The 21,347-nt window shown below is 38.6% G+C and overlaps 1 protein-coding gene across 1 annotated transcript; it reads left to right on the forward strand.

Annotated features, from left to right (window-relative positions):
- The first annotated feature begins 1,121 nt into the window (after positions 1-1,121).
- Positions 1,122-20,503, forward strand: si:ch211-125o16.4 (neuroblast differentiation-associated protein AHNAK). The gene is made up of 6 exons (XM_042333762.1): positions 1,122-1,184; positions 12,768-12,808; positions 13,642-13,798; positions 15,198-15,373; positions 15,480-15,974; positions 17,366-20,503. The coding sequence occupies exons 2-6, from the start codon at positions 12,806-12,808 to the stop codon at positions 18,725-18,727; spliced, it is 2,193 nt and encodes a 730-aa protein (XP_042189696.1). The 5' UTR covers positions 1,122-1,184; positions 12,768-12,805; the 3' UTR covers positions 18,728-20,503.
- Positions 20,504-21,347: the final 844 nt, after the last annotated feature.

Raw genomic sequence — 21,347 nt, forward strand, 5'->3', positions numbered from 1 at the left:
GAGAATCATATAAGTCTCTGGAAAATGATATCTGCTAATTGGGGTCAATGTTAGTGGTGTTCAAGCCTTTGCAGATGGGTTTCGGAACCACCATTATTCAAAATATTGTGTGTATGTGTTGGGGGGATATTTGAAAACACACAGTCTCCTTTTCCTTGAATAAGGAATGAAATGTGTTTCGGAATGTTGCAATTTTGAGACCACTGTGAAAAATATTCAATGTGCCACTGAAATAATCTCAATATTGGAAGCAAGTGATTTTTTGATATACTGTACATAAAGAAAAAAGTATTTGTATTGTGTGTTAACCTGGCTCATTTGGTAGCACCCTCACCTCTGAGTCCAAAGGGCATAGGTTTCAAACTATGACGGGACTCTGAACTCGCACACTAGGCTGACACTCCAGTGCAGTGCTGGGGTTACTGTCCTTTGGGATGAAACAAACAACAAATATCTAATCTACTTGTTCAGTTGCATGTTAAAAATTACATGGCACTGTTCAAAAAGAGAAGGAAGTTTCTCCCGGTTTCCTAGCCAACAATCAATCCCCTAGATAAAATCATGAATTCCGTAGCTGTTTGTAGGACATTGCTGTGCAGAAATTGGCTGCTGCATTTACTTACAAAATACCCAGTCACTATAATTTACAGTAAATCCTATGAAGGACTTTGAAAGATTCTCCTAAATGTGAAAGGCGCTATACCAAATGCAACGATTTTCATTTCATTACTTCCAGAATTCATAGTTTCTCAAGCAGCTCCAACATTTCAGTGAATTCTTCTGGATTTAAAAACTTAAAAAAAGTTTTACAGCTTTGCTTTCATAAAAGTGGTTATTTAGCTGAGGCAGGAATGCTGTGGCACAGGAACACCTGCTGAAGGGGTGGGACCAAAGGACTCAATGTGATGTTTTAGCAAACAGCATATTGCGTGTCTGAGAGAATGTGAACAAGATATTGACCAAAACCTGTGCTTGGATCCAGGCCCCTCCCTGAGGGGTTTACCAAACACACTTATCAATTCAGATCTTTGACAAACCTGTCTGATAACTACAGAACTACATTCAGACAAAGGCATTTAAGCTGAGGTTCAGGAAGAGAACATTATTGCTCAGGAGTTCCTCACTGCACCTGCACATTTCTGGCGAACTGTTAGCTACACAAGTGTCGCGTGATCTACTCTTAGGTAAGGTACAAGCTTGAATTCAGCACAACTTGTATTTTGGGGGAATATTCATTCTGTGCTGTATCAAATATGTTTGAGGTTAGCAACCGTAAAGTGCTCTGAGGCACTGTCTGGCGTGAAGGGTGCTATATAAATGCTATATCAAATGCAAGAATTATTATTATTAAAAATATGATGTGCAAATAACAGATGCATCAATGCAGAGTAAATATCTGAAGCAATTTTAAAAGTAGTTACTATTGATTAGAGTTTTTGTGAGCTGATTCCTGGTTTAGATTTAGTAGGATTTACAGTCTCAAGTACCTCAGGATGTTAAATGCTTTGGCAGTGGGTGCACGTCTTGTGTGGAGCTGGGACCTTTGGAGAGGCTGTGTGTGTGGAGAATCTATCTGTGCTTTGTATTTGACCTGAAGATGAGAGAGTTATTCATTGCGTATTTGGAATTGGAGTGGGGGAGAGGAAGGCAAAATTATTTCTGAAAACTTAAAGCTGGAATTCTGACTCCAGAAGAGAGCGGAGACTTGTTCTCTCCACTGATTTAAAATGGGGAGGGAAAGAATTCCACCCACAGTAAAGATTCAGTTATGCACTAGAATTTGAATTGATAGCTTTTACAAATCATATAATTTGTTTTAGATTTTTTAATTGTTTTTTAAAATAAATGGAGAGGAAGAATATTTTCAATAGAATATGTTTGAGGTTAGCAATTCTTTTACGTATGAAGTCCTGTTTGGAGGTACTGTATATAAATCTGATGTGACATGACGGGTGTTCGATGTAAACTCTGAATTAAACTGGAATGGTACCAATACTAGGTTCAAAGCTCACTTTGCGCCCCAGTGCAGCACCCAGCCACCCAGACCAAAAAGTCACAGGATTGATCCCTGGATCCTTTTGATTGCTAAGTTAGCACATCTCAGCCTTTACACCAGTTACAACAGGGGCTATAGAAAGTAGGCAGTGATCATGTTCCTGATCGGCATCCAGTGGCTCATGCTGGAAACTGCCGGTGTCCGACTTTGGGTGAAGATAGGATAGAGCTAAGCTGTGGTGGGTCCTCCCTCTCTGGTGGAATAGAACAGGGACGTCAAAATATACAGTCAATTCACTTTACTGTATATTCCGTGAAGTGCTTTGAGATGTCTCAACGACATGATAAGTCGCTATATCAAATGCAAGGAATATTATTATTATATAATATCCCACTAGACTCGCAATGAAAATTGGCCACTTGGGTGAGGTAGCAGAAGTGTGGGTCTAATACTCATGGAATATTACCTCAAATTGAATCGCTGCACTTAGCAGAAAAGCGCAGAAATGGAGAGAGAAATTGACAACCTCTTTGTAGGAGCTCACTGTGGACTGGACTGTGGCAGTATAAATGGGTTAAACACATATTGAGTGTGGATGTACATAACTATTTAATAACCTATTTGTTGCATTTGCTCATCTATTACTCGAAGGCAGGGTATCCTGGAGGTTATTGTGTTGCAGTGTAAATCGACTGGTTTAAAGCGGCTTGAAGTAGTTGATATGTGGAGCAGCTAAATCATTGTAAATAATCTCTTTCCAAAGAGAACCAGGTGGATATCAAGGAACCTCTGGAATTTCCATGTGTAGAGGGGATGCATGAAATTCTCAGTTTGGTTTGGATACTCTTAAGCATGGTGATGGGTTTCCGCATATGTCAGACACCCAGCTGAGCAAAACAAAATATCTAGGGCTCAAGACAATGTCTTAAAATGTTTAAAATTGTACAGAATTTGAGAAACAATCTTAAATTTTGTTATAATTTGAAAGCTGATTTGCCACAGTACTGTTAAAAAGTGGCCTCCAAACCTCAACTGAATTTAAGACTGTTTTCCCAAATTCCCCTACATTTTAAGGTAATGATTTAAAACCTATGAATATGAGATATTTCACAGTGTTGGAATGCACTTGGGGTCACAAAGAGAAGGGTTGACCACACCTTACCCCCGTCTACGCTCACCTCCCCTGGCTTCCTATCAAGTTCAAGATACTCATTCTCACGTTCAAATCTCTCCATGTAATTGCCCCAGCCTACATTTGCAACCTTCTTTAACCACACTGACCTAGTCGCTCCCTTCGCTCAGCGAATAGTGTGCAGCTTCATGTCCCCGCCCTATCTGCCCCACTATCAGCAGGAGGGTGGGCTTTCAGCCATTCTGCCCCTGCTGTTTGGAATTCTGTCCGGAATTCCTCTGACTCACACGCTCCCACCCTTTGTTCAAGGCACGTATCAAAGTGTACCTCTTTGAGCTTTCCCCTCCCCACCCCTTGGCTTCCACCCCCAGTTTTGGTTCCCTGCTAGCATTGTTAAGTGCTTTGAAAGGTTCTAATGTGAAAGGCACTATATAAATTTAAATTGTATTGTTTGAGGTGATTGAAACCTTCATGGAGTGAGGTGGGGCTGTGTAGATTGGGACTGTGGAAATGTCATCTGTGGAAAACCCTGCTTGAGGTGTAGGTGTCGATATAGACAGATATAGAATTACATAAAATTACATAGAATATACAGCACAGAAACAGGCTCTTCTGCCCAATTGGTCTATGCCGGTGTTTATGCTCCACATGAGCCTCCTCCTGCCCTTTTTCAACTAAGCCTTCAAAGCATGACCTTCTATTCCTTTCTTCCCCTTAAATACATCTATGCTATTCGCCTCAACTACTCCTTGTGGTAGCATGTTCCACATTCCCAGCACTCTCTGGGTAAAGAAGTTTCTTCTGACTTCCCTCAGGTATGATGCACTTTGAGTATCTCAATGGATTAAGGGAACATATTTGTAGAACCTTCCCTCAAGTCAGTAAATGGTTTAGGGAGAGTGCATAATGGAATATATTATGTATTGAGTGTGGAGGGACAGGGTTTAATGTTTGACAGTCTTCTGTCATTCGCTGCTTTAAGCCATTGTGTTGGTTTTTTACATTGTTATGACTGCTATTCGGAGCTGCAAGTACCAGTTCCCAATTTGGAGGATGGTGATGCAAGTAAGAGGTTCACTGAGAGGATTCAGAGAGCATTGCAGAACAGTAATAGCATTGCATAGTACAACAACAACAACTTACATTTATATAGTGTCCCTCACGCAGGGTAGGGTCCCAGAGTGCTTAGCTAGAGGATAGAATCTACATCTAGACAATCCATGTTTGATTCGAATTTCTACTAAGACTTTTGCTCAAGGTCTCCACAAAAGCATCTAACAGTCTTGGCCATGATCACTTGGATTGAACTGTTGGCGGAGAGGTTCTCAGTACACATTATTGTTTGTAACAATAACGAACCAATCTCTTGACTATTCAAACAAGGGGCACTGCCCTTGACCTATTATTCCTGTTCATGAAGCCAAACCAGGGGAGTGGAGGATGGAGGTCTTCTATAAAATATTTGTTCCCAGACAGTTTCTGACCAGGAGCTTGAATGTATAAATCTCTAAAACAACTGAGAAAAGCCAGCCAAGTACAGATGGGTCCTTCTGTGACGTTTAGGATAATAGAAAATTCGATAAAGTGAGCTTCTCCTTAAACAGATTTTACTGACCTTCATTTGATTAAGATAATAACAATGCACGGGGTGAGCTGGGTAAGCTAGATGATATGGATGGGCGTGGTGTAGGTTTGCAGAGAAACTAAAAACGTAAACTATACTCCACCCATTCTTCCCCCTGGTAATCCTGCACCTGCTAGCAATACAGGTGCAGGGAAGAATTCAGCTATGTAAGAGCTCAAAAATGTTAGCTTTAATTATCACTTCATATGTTTTGATCAGTTTGGTGAGAAAGATGACTAACTCATCAGATGACTTAATTCTGATTCAATCATCCTGGCTGGTAGGATGCAGGGTCAAATCCTGCTCTGTGCCAATTTCACCCAGTGCTGAAGGTTAGTTGCTGCAAATGAGAACTCCTGATCACTATCCGGAGATCCCTGAGGGAATGTGTGAGAGCTGGTTTGGGCTTGGCTCCACTCAAATTCGTCTCTCCATGCAGTATCATTTAAGACCAGCAACTCAGTACAGACTACGATCGATCCAGCGAGCGCCTAGTCCAAAAGATGCAGCTCTATCCATTACACCATTGGTGGCCAACCTTTTTGGTCAGCCAACAAAATAACTTTTTTTGATTGAATATTTCTTGGTTTATGCCATAAATCAAAAAATATTCAATCAAAATAAATCTGGAATCAAAACACTGACTTAAAACACACTCACCTAGATTAGTGCAAAGTTCGGGGGGACACTTCTTGATGGCCCTGTGGTCCGAAAGTGGCCCACGGGCCATGGGTTGGCCACCACTGCACTACACCATCAGGGCTGCTGAAGGGTAAGCTCAAGTGTCTGATAGGATGCCATGTTTAATGATGAGTTAACCTACTTTACCAATCTCGAAACCTAGGGCAAGTTTCCTTACTTTACACGTCTGATAATAATCGTTCAAGAAAAAAACAATAATAAATTAGTCACTTCAATCCACGACTGTTTGTGGACACTGCTGTGCGCAATTGGCTGCCGCGTTTCCGCCCACAGAATGTACAGTCAATTTGCTTTACAGTATATTCTGTGAAGTGCTTTGAGACGTATAGTAGACATGAAAAGCGCTATATCAAATACAAGGATCATTATTATTATTAATCACTAACACTGACAGCATGCGTCTAGGGTCATGAGAAGTATGCAGTTTATGAAACTCTGCATTCCATGCTCAGTTGAGAGCTTCAGGCAGCACACATGACTATTAGGTTCCTTATTACTCAGGCACCTGAGAATGTAAACTAGTCAGTTTGCTAAGTAAAGTCTAATAATAATAGGGTCCCAGAGCACATAGTTAGAGGATGGGACCTCTAGCTATGCATGTGTACGCTGATAAGATTGGTCTTCAGACAATAGTAAAGGCAGTCGTAATTTTATTACTGTCAGATGGATATGTTGTACCACTTTCACACACCTACCATTAAGCGGGATCTTCTTGTGGCTGAACTGACTCCAAGGTGACGTGACTGGCAACAGAATGTCGGAATTGAGCCAGACCTCTGTGGTAGTCTCGGTAGTCCGGTTCCTGAGCCAGCTGGGTCCTCAGTATTCCAGGGCACTGCTGATGACAGTGCAGTCAGCCTGGCTCATCAACAGGACCTGGAAGGGCAGACCAGTCAATGGGGCAGTGAATCATTCCACTCAGCTCTTGTTAACCCTGTAAGCCAAAGCCCCAACAGGTAGGGTGGCCCATGCTGGACAATCAGCGGAAAAGCTTGCCAGACAGCAATATCAATAGCAATCTATCCAGTTTTAGCTGGTTAGACTACACACTCTGGGATCCCCGAGCCTTGACTCTTGCCAAACTGCGCCTGATATTTATTCAGAATTGGGTAAGCCAGATGTGTCCTGCCAGGGAGAGAGTGCATTCCATTCAAACAATCTATCCCTGGGATTCCCATGTGTAGCTGGGATGAATGGAAATCTCAGTTTGGTTTGGATGCTGTTAATAATAATAATCCTTGCATTTGATATATCGCTTTTTGCACCTTCTAGACAGCTCAAAGCACTTCACAGAATATACTGTAAAGTGAATTGACTGTGTAATTGTGGGCGAAATACGGTAATCAATTACGCACAGCAGTGTCCCACAAACAGTTGTGGATTGAGCGACCAAATTATTGTTGTTTTTTTTTGAGGGATTATTATCCCTGGAAAAGCGATTCGACAATTGACTAACAACTGTTGGGCATCTTAAGCATGGTGATGCGTTTCCTCGTGTGTCAGACACCCGGCTGAACAATAAATGACATTGAACTGAGGTCTTGGTGACAGCATTGCTCTGTGTACCGTATTCTGAAGCTGTTTCCTGCATGCTTCTAGAAAATTTTTGGTTGGCAGTAGAAGGGCTCTAGGCAATACTGACGCTTTGTTTATGCTTCTTGAAGTTGATGAATTTGCTCCACGAAGATGTGAAGCAAAGGAGCCTCTCTTTGTACACTCAGGGAGGGTAGCAGGAGTGCTGCCAGTTTGGCTTCAAGGGCAGTGTTCTTCTCCTTTAAGCAAACAACTTGAGTTTTTTCCCAGGGGAATGGGTCCAAGTTTTGATATTGATACCAGTTTTGATAATGGAGTGAAACCTTAAGCAAGTTTCCTTACTCCACATGTCTCTGTTTACCTAGCAGTAAGTAGGAACCCAGTTGTTAGTTGATAAGCGGTTCGCTTTCCGGGGTAATAATTCCTTCAAAATAAATAAATAATTTGGTCACTCAATCCACGACTGTTTGTGGGACCCTGCTATGTGCAATTAGCTGCCTCGTTTTACCCACAAAATGTACAGTCAATTCACTGAATGGTATATCCTGTGCAGTGCTTTGAGACGTCTCGAAGATGTGATAAGGCGCTATAGAAAATGCAATGATTATTATTAAATATTTGTATTATTATGGACTACCCTAGCTTTATTTCCATAGCTGCTTGAAAAGGTGAATTAAAACAACAAAATGTTTGATCTCAAGCAGTGAATGAATGTGAATGTAGTTTTGTTGTATTCAAGACTTTCATTCTACAACGTCATGAGCTACATTCTGCTTGAAAGAAAAGAACAATCTCATATGCAAGTCGTTCAGTATCTTGTGCACGTTTAAAGGAGTGATACTTGTGATCTGAAGGCCATGTGCAATATATAGTCAAACCTGTTTTCAGCAACCACTCAGAGGCCTGGCCCAAAGTGGCCTTTATATAAGGGTGGCCTCTGATAGGGGTTCATTGGTGTATGTAGAATGTCTAAGTATAAAAGTTTATAGAAAAATACAATGCATATACAAACCCATAAATCTAACTCGTTTTAATAAATCAATTACAAAATACAAATTGTTATCCTTTCCTGCGGCCAAAAATTTCAACTGGCCCATGTGCAGACTCCTGCCAGAATACCAGCGCTGACCAATGTCATGCTGAGCAGCCAACCGGACGAGATCTGACCACTCAAAAGAGTGTCTGTACACTGACAGGGCTAAAAAAGAGTGGCCACTTGTTGCATTAGTTAGGTGGTTGCTGAATAGAAGTGGTTTATTATGGAAAATCTTTCAGGACTGTTCCAGGGTGATTGTTGACAACATGTGGTTGAACAGAGTTGGTTACATTAACAGGTTTGACTGTACATAAAATGCCTGTTGATGGTTTGGGTGTGACTCTTTGTCAGATTTTGAGCTACACAACCAGGTTACACTCCAAATTTTAACCTGTTCTTTCCCTTCAACCAATACTGTGCAATTCTGTTGTATCAGATCTCCAACACTCACAGTTTTCTTATATCACTGCTCTCAACAAGCATGTTGAATATCACAGGACTGTATTTAATGCTGGGTTTATCCTGTACGTTTAGCGATGAATTGCTGCAGTTTGTTTGGAGGGAAAAGGGATCTGGAAGCTGGTGTTCTGCACTTTATAAAAAGAACTGGCTGCTAGATTAAGTCTGATTTTTAAGAATTTTCAACAATTCTACACAATCTTAAATTTTAAAGACAAAATGATCTTACAAGCCAAACCCAGGTCGATTTTAAAGATTTGTTTGTAAGCATAAAACACAACAGCGTTTGTATTACAATACTCACGTCCTTCCAATAATATAACTAATCCTTGTGTTTCATGTAGCACCTTATTACATTGTCGAAACATCTCACAGCATTTCCCAGGATATACTGTAAAGTGGATTGCCTAGGTATTATCTGGATGAAAATGCTGCAGTCAGTTTTTACACACAAACAGCCATGGAATGGGTGACCAATTTTATTTTGGGGATTTGTTGACCAGGAAACCATGAGAAACTCCCTTCTCTTTGTGAATAGTGCCAGGGGATCCTTAACGTCCACCTGAACAGGCAGACAGGACCTCGGTTTAACGTTTTATCTGTAGGACGACAGCTCTGACACTGCAACACATCCCCAGCACTAAATTGGATTGTCAGTTTAGACTATATGATTTCAAGTCCCGATGTGGGGCTTGAACCCACAACCTTCTGACTTAGAGGTGAGAGTGCTATCGTTGAACCAGGCTGGCACACAATTTATGTCAGCAATTTGTTATTGTTGTTATTTTATCTCTTGTGCTTAATGGTATTGTGATGGTAGTGGAGTCCTGTAGCTCAGTGGTTAGAGCACTCGGTTTGCAAGTGAGAGACCCGAGTTCAATTCCAGGCAGGTCAGGACGAAACCTTGGGCAAGTTTCCTGACTCCACACAGAGCCTAATAATAATCCCTCCAAAACCAATAATAAAAATTGGTCATTTTCATTCTACGACTGTTTGTGGGACATTGCTGTGCGCAATTGGCTGCCGCGTTCGCCCACAAATATATTGTCAATTCACTTTACAGTGTGTTCTGTGAAGCGCTTTGGGATGTCCTCCTACATGAAAAGCGCTATATCAAATGCAAGGATTATTATTATATTATTATTATTATGACAGTGACAAAGAGCCGTTCCCCACATCCTATCTTCGTTATACCTTTGTGTTTAGTAAACACTATGCCTCTTCAAAATGCATCTTTGTTTCTTCACTTGTTCGCTAAGCACACTATAATTTAATAGCTAACTGTACAAACTGTGTTATCGAATGACATAGCTGGCAAGCACTCTGGCTGCTTTTCAGCACTTTGTTTATTTTCAGTGCTGAGTTGATTCATCTCTGTAGAGGTGGCTGTATGGATACTGCAATTAACTTCACACTCCTGGGCGAGGGAGGGACACAAGGGGTCATATTTCTGATCACTATCCAGCGATCTGTGCTGGAAAGTACACATAAAGGACATCATAGGTCTGATATTCCTCATGGTTTTACCATTTTGGAAAATTCTTAAATTCAGTCCTAGTGTTTTGGAAGCTGCCTTTATTTTAAAAAACAAGCTTCCAAGTTAAGAGTGATACAGTATTAAGAATTTTCCAAAATGCTGCATAAACTTGAATTTTAAGACACCAACTAGTCTGAAATTTCCGGCCTCCAGTGAGGCCAGGAGTGGCCTTGACTCGGATGCTCCAGTACTATGACTTGGAACCAATATAGTCTAAGAGATTCTTTAAAATCAATCGGACCTCAGCACCCCCAGAACAAAATTCATGTAGCTTTAAATATGACTTTTAGTTTCGCAGCAACTTCCTCTTTAGTGTTATGTTGCTTGTTAGATATCTAAGAGGAATGTTCAATTGCAAAATAAACATGAGAAACATAAACATTCACAAAAATCTAGGGTGTGCCAGCCTTGTTTTAAATATTATGGATCCGCCCAGTCCAGCTGACCTACATATAAATCTGTTGACGCCACTTGATGTGAAACCTGTTTTCTTGTATTGAAACCCTATTTTGTGATGGAAAATGTAATTGTGTTTCCAGTTTAGTAGCTTCACCATGCAACCTAATCATCACTGCAAACACTGTCACCATAGAGGCAGCGAAGGGTGGTGAATCTCAAAGGAAAAAATAATAATGTAATAGCTTTACATTGACATTAGTGCTTCAATATAATTTTGTCACAGGGTATTCCTCATCAGCAAATAAAAGAAACCTTCCAGATGAGAAAAATCAAAAAAACCTAACCCGATAATCCCTCAATGTTTTACTTGCACCACAAGATACCCATTTTGTTTATTTTCAGTGTCACCATTGCACTTTCTCAGCCAAATGTTAAGAAGAGAAAATTTGAGTTTTAATGACCTGTTTCATGCATTGATGCAAGGGTGGTTAACACATGAAACAAGTCACACAGGCAGAAGCAGATAGTGTGAGTGGAGGAGAGGAAGTTTTAAGAAGAAGTCAGAAGGATATTTGATGGCAAATGGGATTGGTGGGTATGTGAGAAAATGACTGATGGTGTTTGAAAATGAGACTAAATGAGAGTGTAATTGTCTTTTCTCACAACTCTTGTATTCCTAATATAAATGAAGGTTTATGGAGGTTTATCAGTTAAACCTCTGTTTACTAGCTCACTAGTTAATTAAGGAACCTGATCAGATTGGTAGGAAGAGGGAAAGTCAAAGCACTTCACAAGTAATTACTGTCCACAAGTGCCGTTGTGAGCAAAAGTCACCTACTTCGTACATCGGAAAGTCCCACAAATAGCCATGAAATGATTAAATGGTTCATCTGGCGGGCTGTTAAAGTACATTGGCAGCAAATTGACACAATTAACATTCATGATATTTTATGACAAACGTGTTGAACATGTAACTTTAGGGCAAATCATAATTGTACAGATGGTTCTTATAATGTCACAGGGATGTACAGTCACAAAGTAGGGAGGAACAGAAGGAGGGAGGATTGCTACAGCCGCACCTCACATTGTTGAGCTTTAAAATAGTATTGGGAGAAGGTCTTGCACATGATCCTCCTACACAGCACAGAAGGAGGCCATTTGGCCCATCTTGTTTGTTCCGGCTCTTTGAAAAGAAAGGATAATATGAGGTCTACTTGTGTTGGGAATCTCATTCTCAAAAACTTTCAGTACCTATATATTTAAATTGTTATATATTTAGATTGTTTTGCTGATAAAAAAAATAAGGCTTTCAATACCCAACTTCCAATGCCCAGGCTATTTGAGATTATAATCAACACAGCAAAGACAGATGGAAGAGTAAGCTTATCGGTGAATCTTTTCAGTTTTTATTAAATATAATATTCTGGTCATTGCCAGCTTCGAATAAACTCAGCAATCAGATAATCCAGAAGCTTATGATTTCTACTGTATCATGATTTGAATAATGAAATAGTTTTAAAGTGATGGTTACATTTGGGTTGGAATTCTGTTATGTTACTAGAGCGAGAAACTAATGGTAACTGCTGACTTGATCAGGAGTCGTCATTTTTTGCAGTAGCTGGCAGCTTTATAAACGATGTAGCAGCACCCCTCGGTGGACTATAAAATATTGCATTACTTACCTGAGGAATTATGAGTTGTACTGTACTAGTGGAATGTGTTATTTCTCTTTAAAGAATATAGTGTAGCAGTGAGCTGTTGCACTATATTCAGTAGTTTTTCAACTATTGAATATGTCAGAAATATGTACAAAAATGCAAAATGTTTTATTGTCACATTGCACATTTTCACATCAAGGTGAATGACATGCTAGTGCAAAAGAGGGCACTCTTCTGAGATTAGTGCTGAGGCACATTGTTGGGGTTGGAGTAGAGGGTGTTTCGCTCTGCCTCAAGCTACACTATATATGGTCTACAAGTGCTAAAACTTGTCACAACGCAAAGGGTTTATTTCCCAGCACTGGCATCCCTCATCTTGATGAATACACAGGTCATTCCTCTCCAAACTGCCTGCAGTTATAACCACCATTTAAAAAACTATAATAGAAAGTTATTCTGTGTAAATGCAGTAAGATCAAATTTATACATAAATACTGGAAAATAACTGGAGAATAAAAGGTTCAGATCAAGTTCCTGAATCTTTTGTGGTTTCTGATTTCTTTGAGTTTGCGCTTATGGTTTACAATATTCTTCACTAAACTTTCCTTGGTAGGTTGTCATGCTCAGAAATGTGGTGTAGCGATATTAGAGAATAAACTTGGCATTGACTCTATTCAATCTGTCTTCACAGAAGTTTATATCAGGTGAGCTGCGACTGAGAATGACAACATGGTAAGTTACCATTTGTATTTTAACTGTTGTTGGGAAAGCAATCCAGTGTTTTTTAGTTTAAATAGCAAAATGATTTATGTTCTTGTCTAATCGGAAATTTCAATATTTATTTTCCCCTCTTTTACTGATAACAACGATTTTGTGATTGTAGCGCAACACTGAGCAGCAGTTGTCTTTACAATCTCTACACTGCAAATCTCAGTGTACAGTACTTATACCAATGCTTGTAGCATGTTAATGGATATGCCAGAGGTGATTTCTGGAGCAAGTTCTTAACAGCTGCAGAGCAATGCGCAGAGGAGTGCCTGATTTTATAATTAATGCTCCAAGGGCTCATAGACTTATTTTAACTATTTTACTCCCGGGGGAAAAGTTCTGCATAGATATTTATTCCCTGGTGTCCAAAGGTGGTTTAGTTAAACTTCAGAATATTCAACCATCAGGGACATTATTTAACCCTACCCTTTCTTCCAAAGACAGAAAAACTCTCCCCTTCCCTAGTCCTTGCAATATAGAAGTTACTTTTGGAAGTTTTACTTTTCCATCTCTGCTCTCAAGCAGATACCTATCTACTTTTTTGAAGGAGGTGATCAACATAGCAATAAATTACTTCTGTTTTGAATGGAAAAATCACTGCATAATCCATCGTCAATGCATATTATTGAGCTAGTGAATGCATGGATTACTGAGATTTGCCTTGTAGAGAATGCACATTCTGTAGAATGCAATTCCGTAACATTGAGAAACACAAAAGCCAAACGCTTTATTTTGTGCATTTTATTTGACTCTAAAAGATTGACTGAACTTTTGCTTACCCTTTCTTTTTAACCTAGAGCCTCATCATGAATAGTGACACTGAGGTAATTCGCCCTGGGAAGGGAGAGCCCCTCTCCAGCATGCTAACCCTGGCCGATGCAGATGATGGAGGGGTTATCATCAGGGACATTAAGCAGGACTCTGACATTGCAAAAGCTAGTACTTTGAAGAAAGGTAATTAACATTTGCTTTTTAATGCATGAATGTTAGTGTTGATATTCCTGGGATGAGACAATTGCATAGAATTCCAATATTTCTTTTTTTGCCTGTCTCTCCACTAATTGATTCTCTTCTCCCAGCCTGAATCAATTGATAGCCCTGGATTAAAGCCTTCCATTAGGCCTTGAGATTCATAGTCTGGCTGGGACTCCAGTGTGGTGCTGGGGGTGTTCTGCATTGTTGCAGGTGCTGTCCTTCGGATAAAACTTTAAACTGAGGTCCCGTCTGCCTGTTTAAAGGGACTTCAAAGATCTCACAGCACTATTCAAAAAGAGAAGGGAGTTTCTCCCAATATCCTGACCAACAATTCCCCAAATAATATTGGTCATTCACTGCATTGCTGTTTGTGGGAAATTGCTATGTGCAAATAAGCTGCTACAAATGCACAGTCATTCCACTTCACAGTACAATCCTGTGAAGTGCTTTGCGACATCTTGACAAGATGATAATGTGCTATATCAGTTGCAAGGATTATTATTTGATTCTTTTCTTTTCCTTCTACTGGGATATAGTTCTACCGGTTGCAGGTGCCTTTTGAAACCTTGGCCAAACAATCATTATTTCCACCTAAGTATTGGCATACCTTTGACCAATGGGGCAACCCACAACCTAGCCAGATCCTGTCTTCATCCATTGTCTACATGGACACCTTTTATGGCTATCCTTGTTGGGAACCTTAGGTTTTATTTTTATTTCCCTATCAATTCATCAATAATTTTAGTTTTTTTTTACTAGCAAGCTTGTTTCAATCCAGCTCATCAACTTGCCATTCATTCCATGAGTTTTAACTTCTTTAAGTAATGCATCCTTCAGGACAGACCTCAGATTATGTAGCAATTTGGCAGAGTACTCCTCCTCTTTAACAATATGTAAAGTTTTGATACATAAAGTTATATAAATAAAATGTTGAAACAGAACATATTTAGCAACTCTCACAAAGGATATTTCAAAGCACTTTATAGAGCCCGAGTGCAGACCTGCGCAAGATGGGAAATCGAGGTAGTAGGAAAAAGTTGAATGAAGGTTTGGTCAAAGAGGTACATTTTAGAAGGGTTGTGAAAACAGCACAGTTGTAAATGAGCCACATAAAAAGAAATAGCAACTCTCCTAACTTTTACTATATTTTTTAACCATCCTTTAGGTTTTACAACTTCACACAACTTTGTTCAGCAAATTCTAAATGTTGTGACTCAAAATTGTTTATTTTCTAACTTATAGATACGTTATATCTTCCTAAGTTTAGTCCATTAAGAAAATATGTCTAATGATTTTAGCATCCAGAGGTACCTGTACTAAATTGCAGCAGCTTATGTAAGCATATTTATTTAAGTAACAGTTATCTTCATTATCATAGGTGATCATATCTACGGAGCAACAATATATTTTGACAATATGAATAGTGGAGATGTCGCCCAAATACTGAAATATTCTGAATCCTGCAAAGCGGGTTTGAAACTGCATTCAGATGGTGAAATCACATCTCCAGACTCCTTGAAACTTCGAAATTTCAGCCTCAAAAGTCTAGATGCGGTAAAAGAAATAAGTTTTTTTACATTTAGAAAAGTATACTTAGTTTAACAATAACACATTTAGAATTTACACTGTGTACTTACACTGCAAATTATTTCATTTATAGGGGATTGGTGATCAAACTTACACGGATATATACAACAAGAAGATCAAGAAACATCTTAAATTGCCAACACCAAATATTAATGCACAGAATGCTGATCCAAAGGCTATGAAACTTCAAGATCCTGACATTCGTGGTCCTTCCTTTGGAATTCCGAGCTTAAAAGAAAAAGGAGTCGATGCAGAGTTCAAAACTCCAAATGTTGAGATGCCTTCACTCAATTTACGGGGACCCAATATCTCAGGGCCTGATGGTGATTTGGGTTTCAAGGTGCCAAATATAAAAGGTGTTTCTCCAAAACTTGATGGTAATTTCAAAAGTCCTACCATTGATGTGAAGAGTCCTGAGGTTGATCTCAATGTGCCAGATACAAATCTGACGTTCTGGGACAAACTGAAGTTTCCAAAGTTCAAAAAACCAAACCTTGGCATTTCAGAGCCTGATGTGAAGATGCCTGGATTGAGGTTGGATACTGATCTTCCAGAAACGAATATTAAGTTGCCATCTGGAAAGATTAAGGAAGACATGAAATTCCCCAAAGTTGATGTAAAAACACCAGGGCTGGATGTAAAAGCACCAAAGGTAGACTTGAATGATTTAGAGGTTAACGTTCCTAAACCTAAAATCAAAACTTCAACTTTCAAACTGCCTTCACTGAACATTAAACCTTCAAAACCTGATGTTAATCTTAAAACTCCAAAGGTGACCGGTGATGTTGATCTTCCTAAATTCAGCATCAAAAGTCCTAACGTTGATGTGAATAAACCAAACATTGACCTCCATGGTCCAAGTAGCAAAATGAAGATGCCAAATATTGGCTTACCTTCTTTCAACACTCCAGACCTAAACATGAAAAAACCTGATCTGGATTTAGATGGCAAATTAAAAATGCCCAATTTCAAGATGAAGAAAGGCTTAAACATTCCAGATGTGGATATTCAAGGCCAAAAGGGGATTTAGGTATCAATGTTCCAGATGTAAATCTTCAAAGTAAAAAATTCAAAATGCCAACTTTCAATGCACCTGGACGAGACTTATCAGTCCCAGACATCGACGTTAATTTGAAGAAACCAGATATCACAGACAACGTGAATATCTCATTCCCTAAAACTAAAGGTGAATTTCAGGTTCCTGGCATTGATGTGAAAAAACCCAGCTTTGAGGTGAATGATCCAAATATCAATCTTCATGGGCCAAACGTAACACTGCCTAATGTAGATTTTGATGATCGCAAAGCAAAGATAAAAAGCTTGGGGATAAAACTCCCCTCATTCACACCAAACACAAAAGGCATTGATCTCACTGCTCCTAAACTTGAAACTGACTTCAAAGGCCCAAAGTTAGATATAGAGAGTCCAGATCTTGATATCAACACTCCCAAACCTGGAGACATAGCTCTAGGAGGAAATTTCAACATACCCAAATTCACCACGCCAAAATATTCACTCTCAGGACAAAAAGGAAATCTACCTGATGTGGATCTACCAGGTGTGAATATCAAGGGTGATGTGAAACCAAAAGGCATTGACATGAAATCTCCAAAAGGAGATATTGATATCAATATGCCAGGTGCAGAGTTCAAAACTCCAAATGTTGAGATGCCTTCATTCAATTTACGGGGACCCAATATCTCAGGGCCTGATGGTGATTTGGGTTTCAAGGTGCCAAATATAAAAGGTGTTTCTCCAAAACTTGATGGTAATTTCAAAAGTCCTACCATTGATGTGAAGAGTCCTGAGGTTGATCTCAATGTGCCAGATACAAATCTTACGTTCTGGGACAAACTGAAGTTTCCAAAGTTCAAAAAACCAAACCTTGGCATTTCAGAGCCTGATGTGAAGATGCCTGGATTGAGGTTGGATACTGATCTTCCAGAAACGAATATTAAGTTGCCATCCGGAAAGATGAAATTGCCAAAAGTTGATGCAAAAATACCAAAGCTGGATTTGAAAGCACCAAATCTAGATATAAAAGCACCAAAGCTAGATATGAAAACACCAGAGCTGGATTTGAAGACACCAAAGCTAGATGTAAAAACACCAAAGCTAGATATGGACGTGAATGTACCTAAAATCAAAACTCCAACTTTGAAAATCCCTTCACTGAACTTACCTGGAATTAACACTTCAAAACCTGATGTTAACCTTTCTGCTCCTGATCTGAAAGCTGGCTTCAGTGGGCCACAGATAGATGGGGATGGTTTATTTCAAGATATCAACCTTTCAAATGCTGAAGGCAAATTCAAGATTCCAGATGTGTCATCACCATCATTATCAATTCCAGACTATAAAGCAAAAATGCCTGAGATAAATGCAGATCTGAAATCCCCAAAGATTGATATAACACCTAAAGGAAATTTAGAAGGCAAAAGTCAAAAATTTAAAAATTTATTCAAATGGTCCCTTCCAAAAGCATCAGTTCCAGATGTCAATATGGATCTGAATAAACCTGATGTTAATGGTCAGCTCAGTCTTCCTGATCCTAAATTTCAAGGAGCCATCAAAGGACCAAACATAGACTTGGAAGGCAAGAAGTTTGATATGAAGGCTCCATCTGCAGAATTTCAGGGTCCAAAATTTGAAACACCTGAAATGAACTTGTCTCCATTGAAAGCATCATTGCCAGACTTGAACCTTCCTTCACTTGAAAATGCCAGATCAAACATAAAGGGACTTAAAATCGATGGGGACCTGTCAAATCCCAAAGTAAAGGGATCAGATTTCTACGTTAATCTCCCTAAGGCAGGCATCACAATGCCAGATGTAGACATTAACATGAAAGCACCCAAAATCTCAGGACGTGATGAAGAACTGGATTTGAAAAGTCCCCAAGTAAAGGGAAACATTGATCTTCCTGAACCATCGATTAAAGGTGGAGTCAAGCTGCCCACTTTTAATGCTAATGTTCCAGGTGCTGGAGTAGATGTGAAGTCCTCAGATCTTAAATTTAATGATCCCAGTTTAAGTCGAATTTCTGGCGGAACATTTAAAGTCAGATCAGCCTCAGTATCTGACCTTGATGAGCCAACTAATGGGTCAACAAATGGTTTAAATTTAAAAGCCCAATCTTCCAGCACTCTGAATATTAATGGTGATACAAAAAGTAAGAAATCTAGATTCAAACTTCCTTCCCTTGGTTACAAATCACGGGGGTCAGTGGATCTGAATAAAGCTCAAGTTGAATCTTCCAAATCTTTTGGATCTCGATTCAATTTACCAGAACTTGAGTTTTCATTGACCCCAACCAGTTAGAACCCAAGATTTGTTTCAGTGGTAAATAAGCAACTACTTCACATCGATCCTTTTCAATGTATTGAAAACATTTATTTTCATAGATTTGTATTCCAATGTAATCTTACTGTTTGTATGGCCTGGTTTAGTGTAGCGTTCAGATGTGGGTTTTTTTAAAAAAAGAAAATGATCAGGAATTGTAATCTGTAAATATAAGCCTTAATATACCCTGTTATTTCGATACTAATTGTTTTGTAATGTGTATTCTTTATGAAATATTGACAAGGGCACCATTGGTATAAGATAGTTAAATGTTTCATGCCGTGATTTTTTTTTGGTGATGTAATAATGGAGTATCCTTTTTGTAAGGTGTAGGATTTTAAAGGGATACAATGATCAGATTAGAGAGTTTTGTCAACATGCTGTGTGTGGATTTGAACTGTACCATAAATGCTGACACATTTGCATTGAAATAGTTGCTCAATCTCCTTCAGTGCAATCTTTCTGACTACTTTGAACTTGTATGCAAATCCAATATGTACAAATCTAGGTTGTACATTAACTCAAATTTCTCAAGTCCTAATTTGTGTGCTTCATTAGAGTTTCCCGAACTAAAATTTGCCTACATTGTGTGCAAGTCCGGTTATAAGCAATTTGCTGCTGTCCAGTCTGACTGTCATATTATCACTTTCATGAAATAGAAGAAAATAGTTACATGTTTTAAATTGTTTATTGAATACATTAAATATTATGATTATTTGATGAGTTTACAGTTTAACTGTTGAGCTAGGACTTTGTTGGTTAGTTACAAAGTGTAGATACTTCAGAAATGCATTTTAAAAAGAACTTTGCTTTCTGTGTCTATGAATGTATATGTGATGGTATCACTTGCAACAATCAGAATCCACATGGCAGTACATTTTTTTTTCTAACTAACTGGAGAGAGAATTTAAGGAACTTAAAACAAATATATCACAGATCAAAACCTCAGCCAATATTATAACAGATAGAGTTTGTAAAAAAATGTATCCACATACATGTCACAATGCTACACCTACTATTGGATCACGCCTAGGTGGTGAAGATGTGAATCTGCAGCATCAGTGCCTAACTTCCTGCTATTTGTACAACAGGACTTATAATTGCTGTGTCCAAGAAGGGATGCAACAACATTAGGTAACATCATTATATTGGATCTTATGTCTTTATTGAACTCAAGCTATTCTTACCTTGGCAATTACGTGGAAACCTCCAACTAAATATTTGCATAAAAGTGGAAATACTACACAGGATTTTAAAATGATTTTGTATGATTTGAGGTAAGATAGTCCAGACATTTGGTTATATCAGAGTAGCATATATAAGGATTTAGAATGATGCTAATTTTGGGGGATTTCAGTACGTACAATATTGAATTATGGTTTTGACAATTTATAATATCTTCACAAAGAGACAATACTGAGATTTTAAAAAAACTTGTGATGGTCTTACAAGTGTTAAACAATTGCTTTTATGCTAAGCAGGAATTATACTTATGTCTTCTATCAAGTGACGTGTGAAATTGTTATTCTTTTATGTCAATGTAATCCTATGCTCCTATGTGCCAATACAAATTATCTAATTTTAATGAAGTAGCCTTTCAGATAATATATTTATAGAAAATATGACAATGCATTGATTAAAATACATATCCGTGTATTAACACTTAGGCTCCATATTTAATGAAGGACATTATCTATTTTCTCCCATGTAAATACAATACACAGTATATATTATATATAAATAAAAGCATGTTTCACTTCCACAAACTGTGTTCATAATTCATTCACTTACAATTTTGTGGAAATTCGTTTGAATGGAAATACCCAATGCATCACCAGCAATAAAGTATATAGGCACCAGCCTGGTTCATTTGGCAACCCTCTCACCTCTGGATCATATGGTTGCAAACTTTGGTACTTCAAGCTCATAGGCAGATACTCAGGCACAGTTCTATGGGGACTGCATTGTAGGAAGTGCTGATCCTTGAATGAGATGTTAAACCAAGGCCCGACTGCCTAATCAAGTGGCCATTAAATATCCCCTTGCGCTATTGAAAAAGAGAAATTTCTCTCACTGTCGTTATCTATTCTCCAGATTTAAAAAAAAGTTTGAATATTTTTTGATTTATGCCATAAATCAAGAAATAAACCATAAAACAATGATTTGTGCGATAAATCAATAAATATTCAATCAAGAAACATTTATTGTGTTGGCCACCCAAAAAGACTAACCATCACTGTTACAAACTAACCAATCAGGAGAGATCTGAGTTGATATAGAATTAGTCTTTCACAGTCAACTTTCACACATGAAGTAAATAATACATCACTCGTGCAAGATCCTAGGACTATTTATTTGTGCAACACAAAATCAAAAAATCTTTCAGATTTTCAATAGACTATTTGATGTCAGGAAGTATACACCTCAAAGTTGTCCAGAGATCCACATCAATGACCTTGTTTTAAATCATAAAGTGTATCTCTAAGTTTGATTTGTATTGATCTGAATTGAAGTTCTTATTCAGTACAATTACATAAGGTGAGTGATTGAAGCAATATTGCAGGATTTACAGTTGAAAAACATTAATTTTATAATGTCT

Source organism: Callorhinchus milii, unplaced genomic scaffold (genome assembly GCF_018977255.1).
Source record: "Callorhinchus milii isolate IMCB2004 unplaced genomic scaffold, IMCB_Cmil_1.0 Scaffold3, whole genome shotgun sequence".
Lineage (NCBI taxonomy): Eukaryota > Metazoa > Chordata > Chondrichthyes > Chimaeriformes > Callorhinchidae > Callorhinchus > Callorhinchus milii.

Coding starts and splice junctions, on each gene's coding strand:
- si:ch211-125o16.4 (XM_042333762.1), top strand. Junction 13,799..15,197: donor AGCTAGTACTTTGAAGAAAG/GTAATTAACATT, acceptor TCATTATCATAG/GTGATCATATCTACGGAGCA. Junction 15,374..15,479: donor GCCTCAAAAGTCTAGATGCG/GTAAAAGAAATA, acceptor TTTCATTTATAG/GGGATTGGTGATCAAACTTA.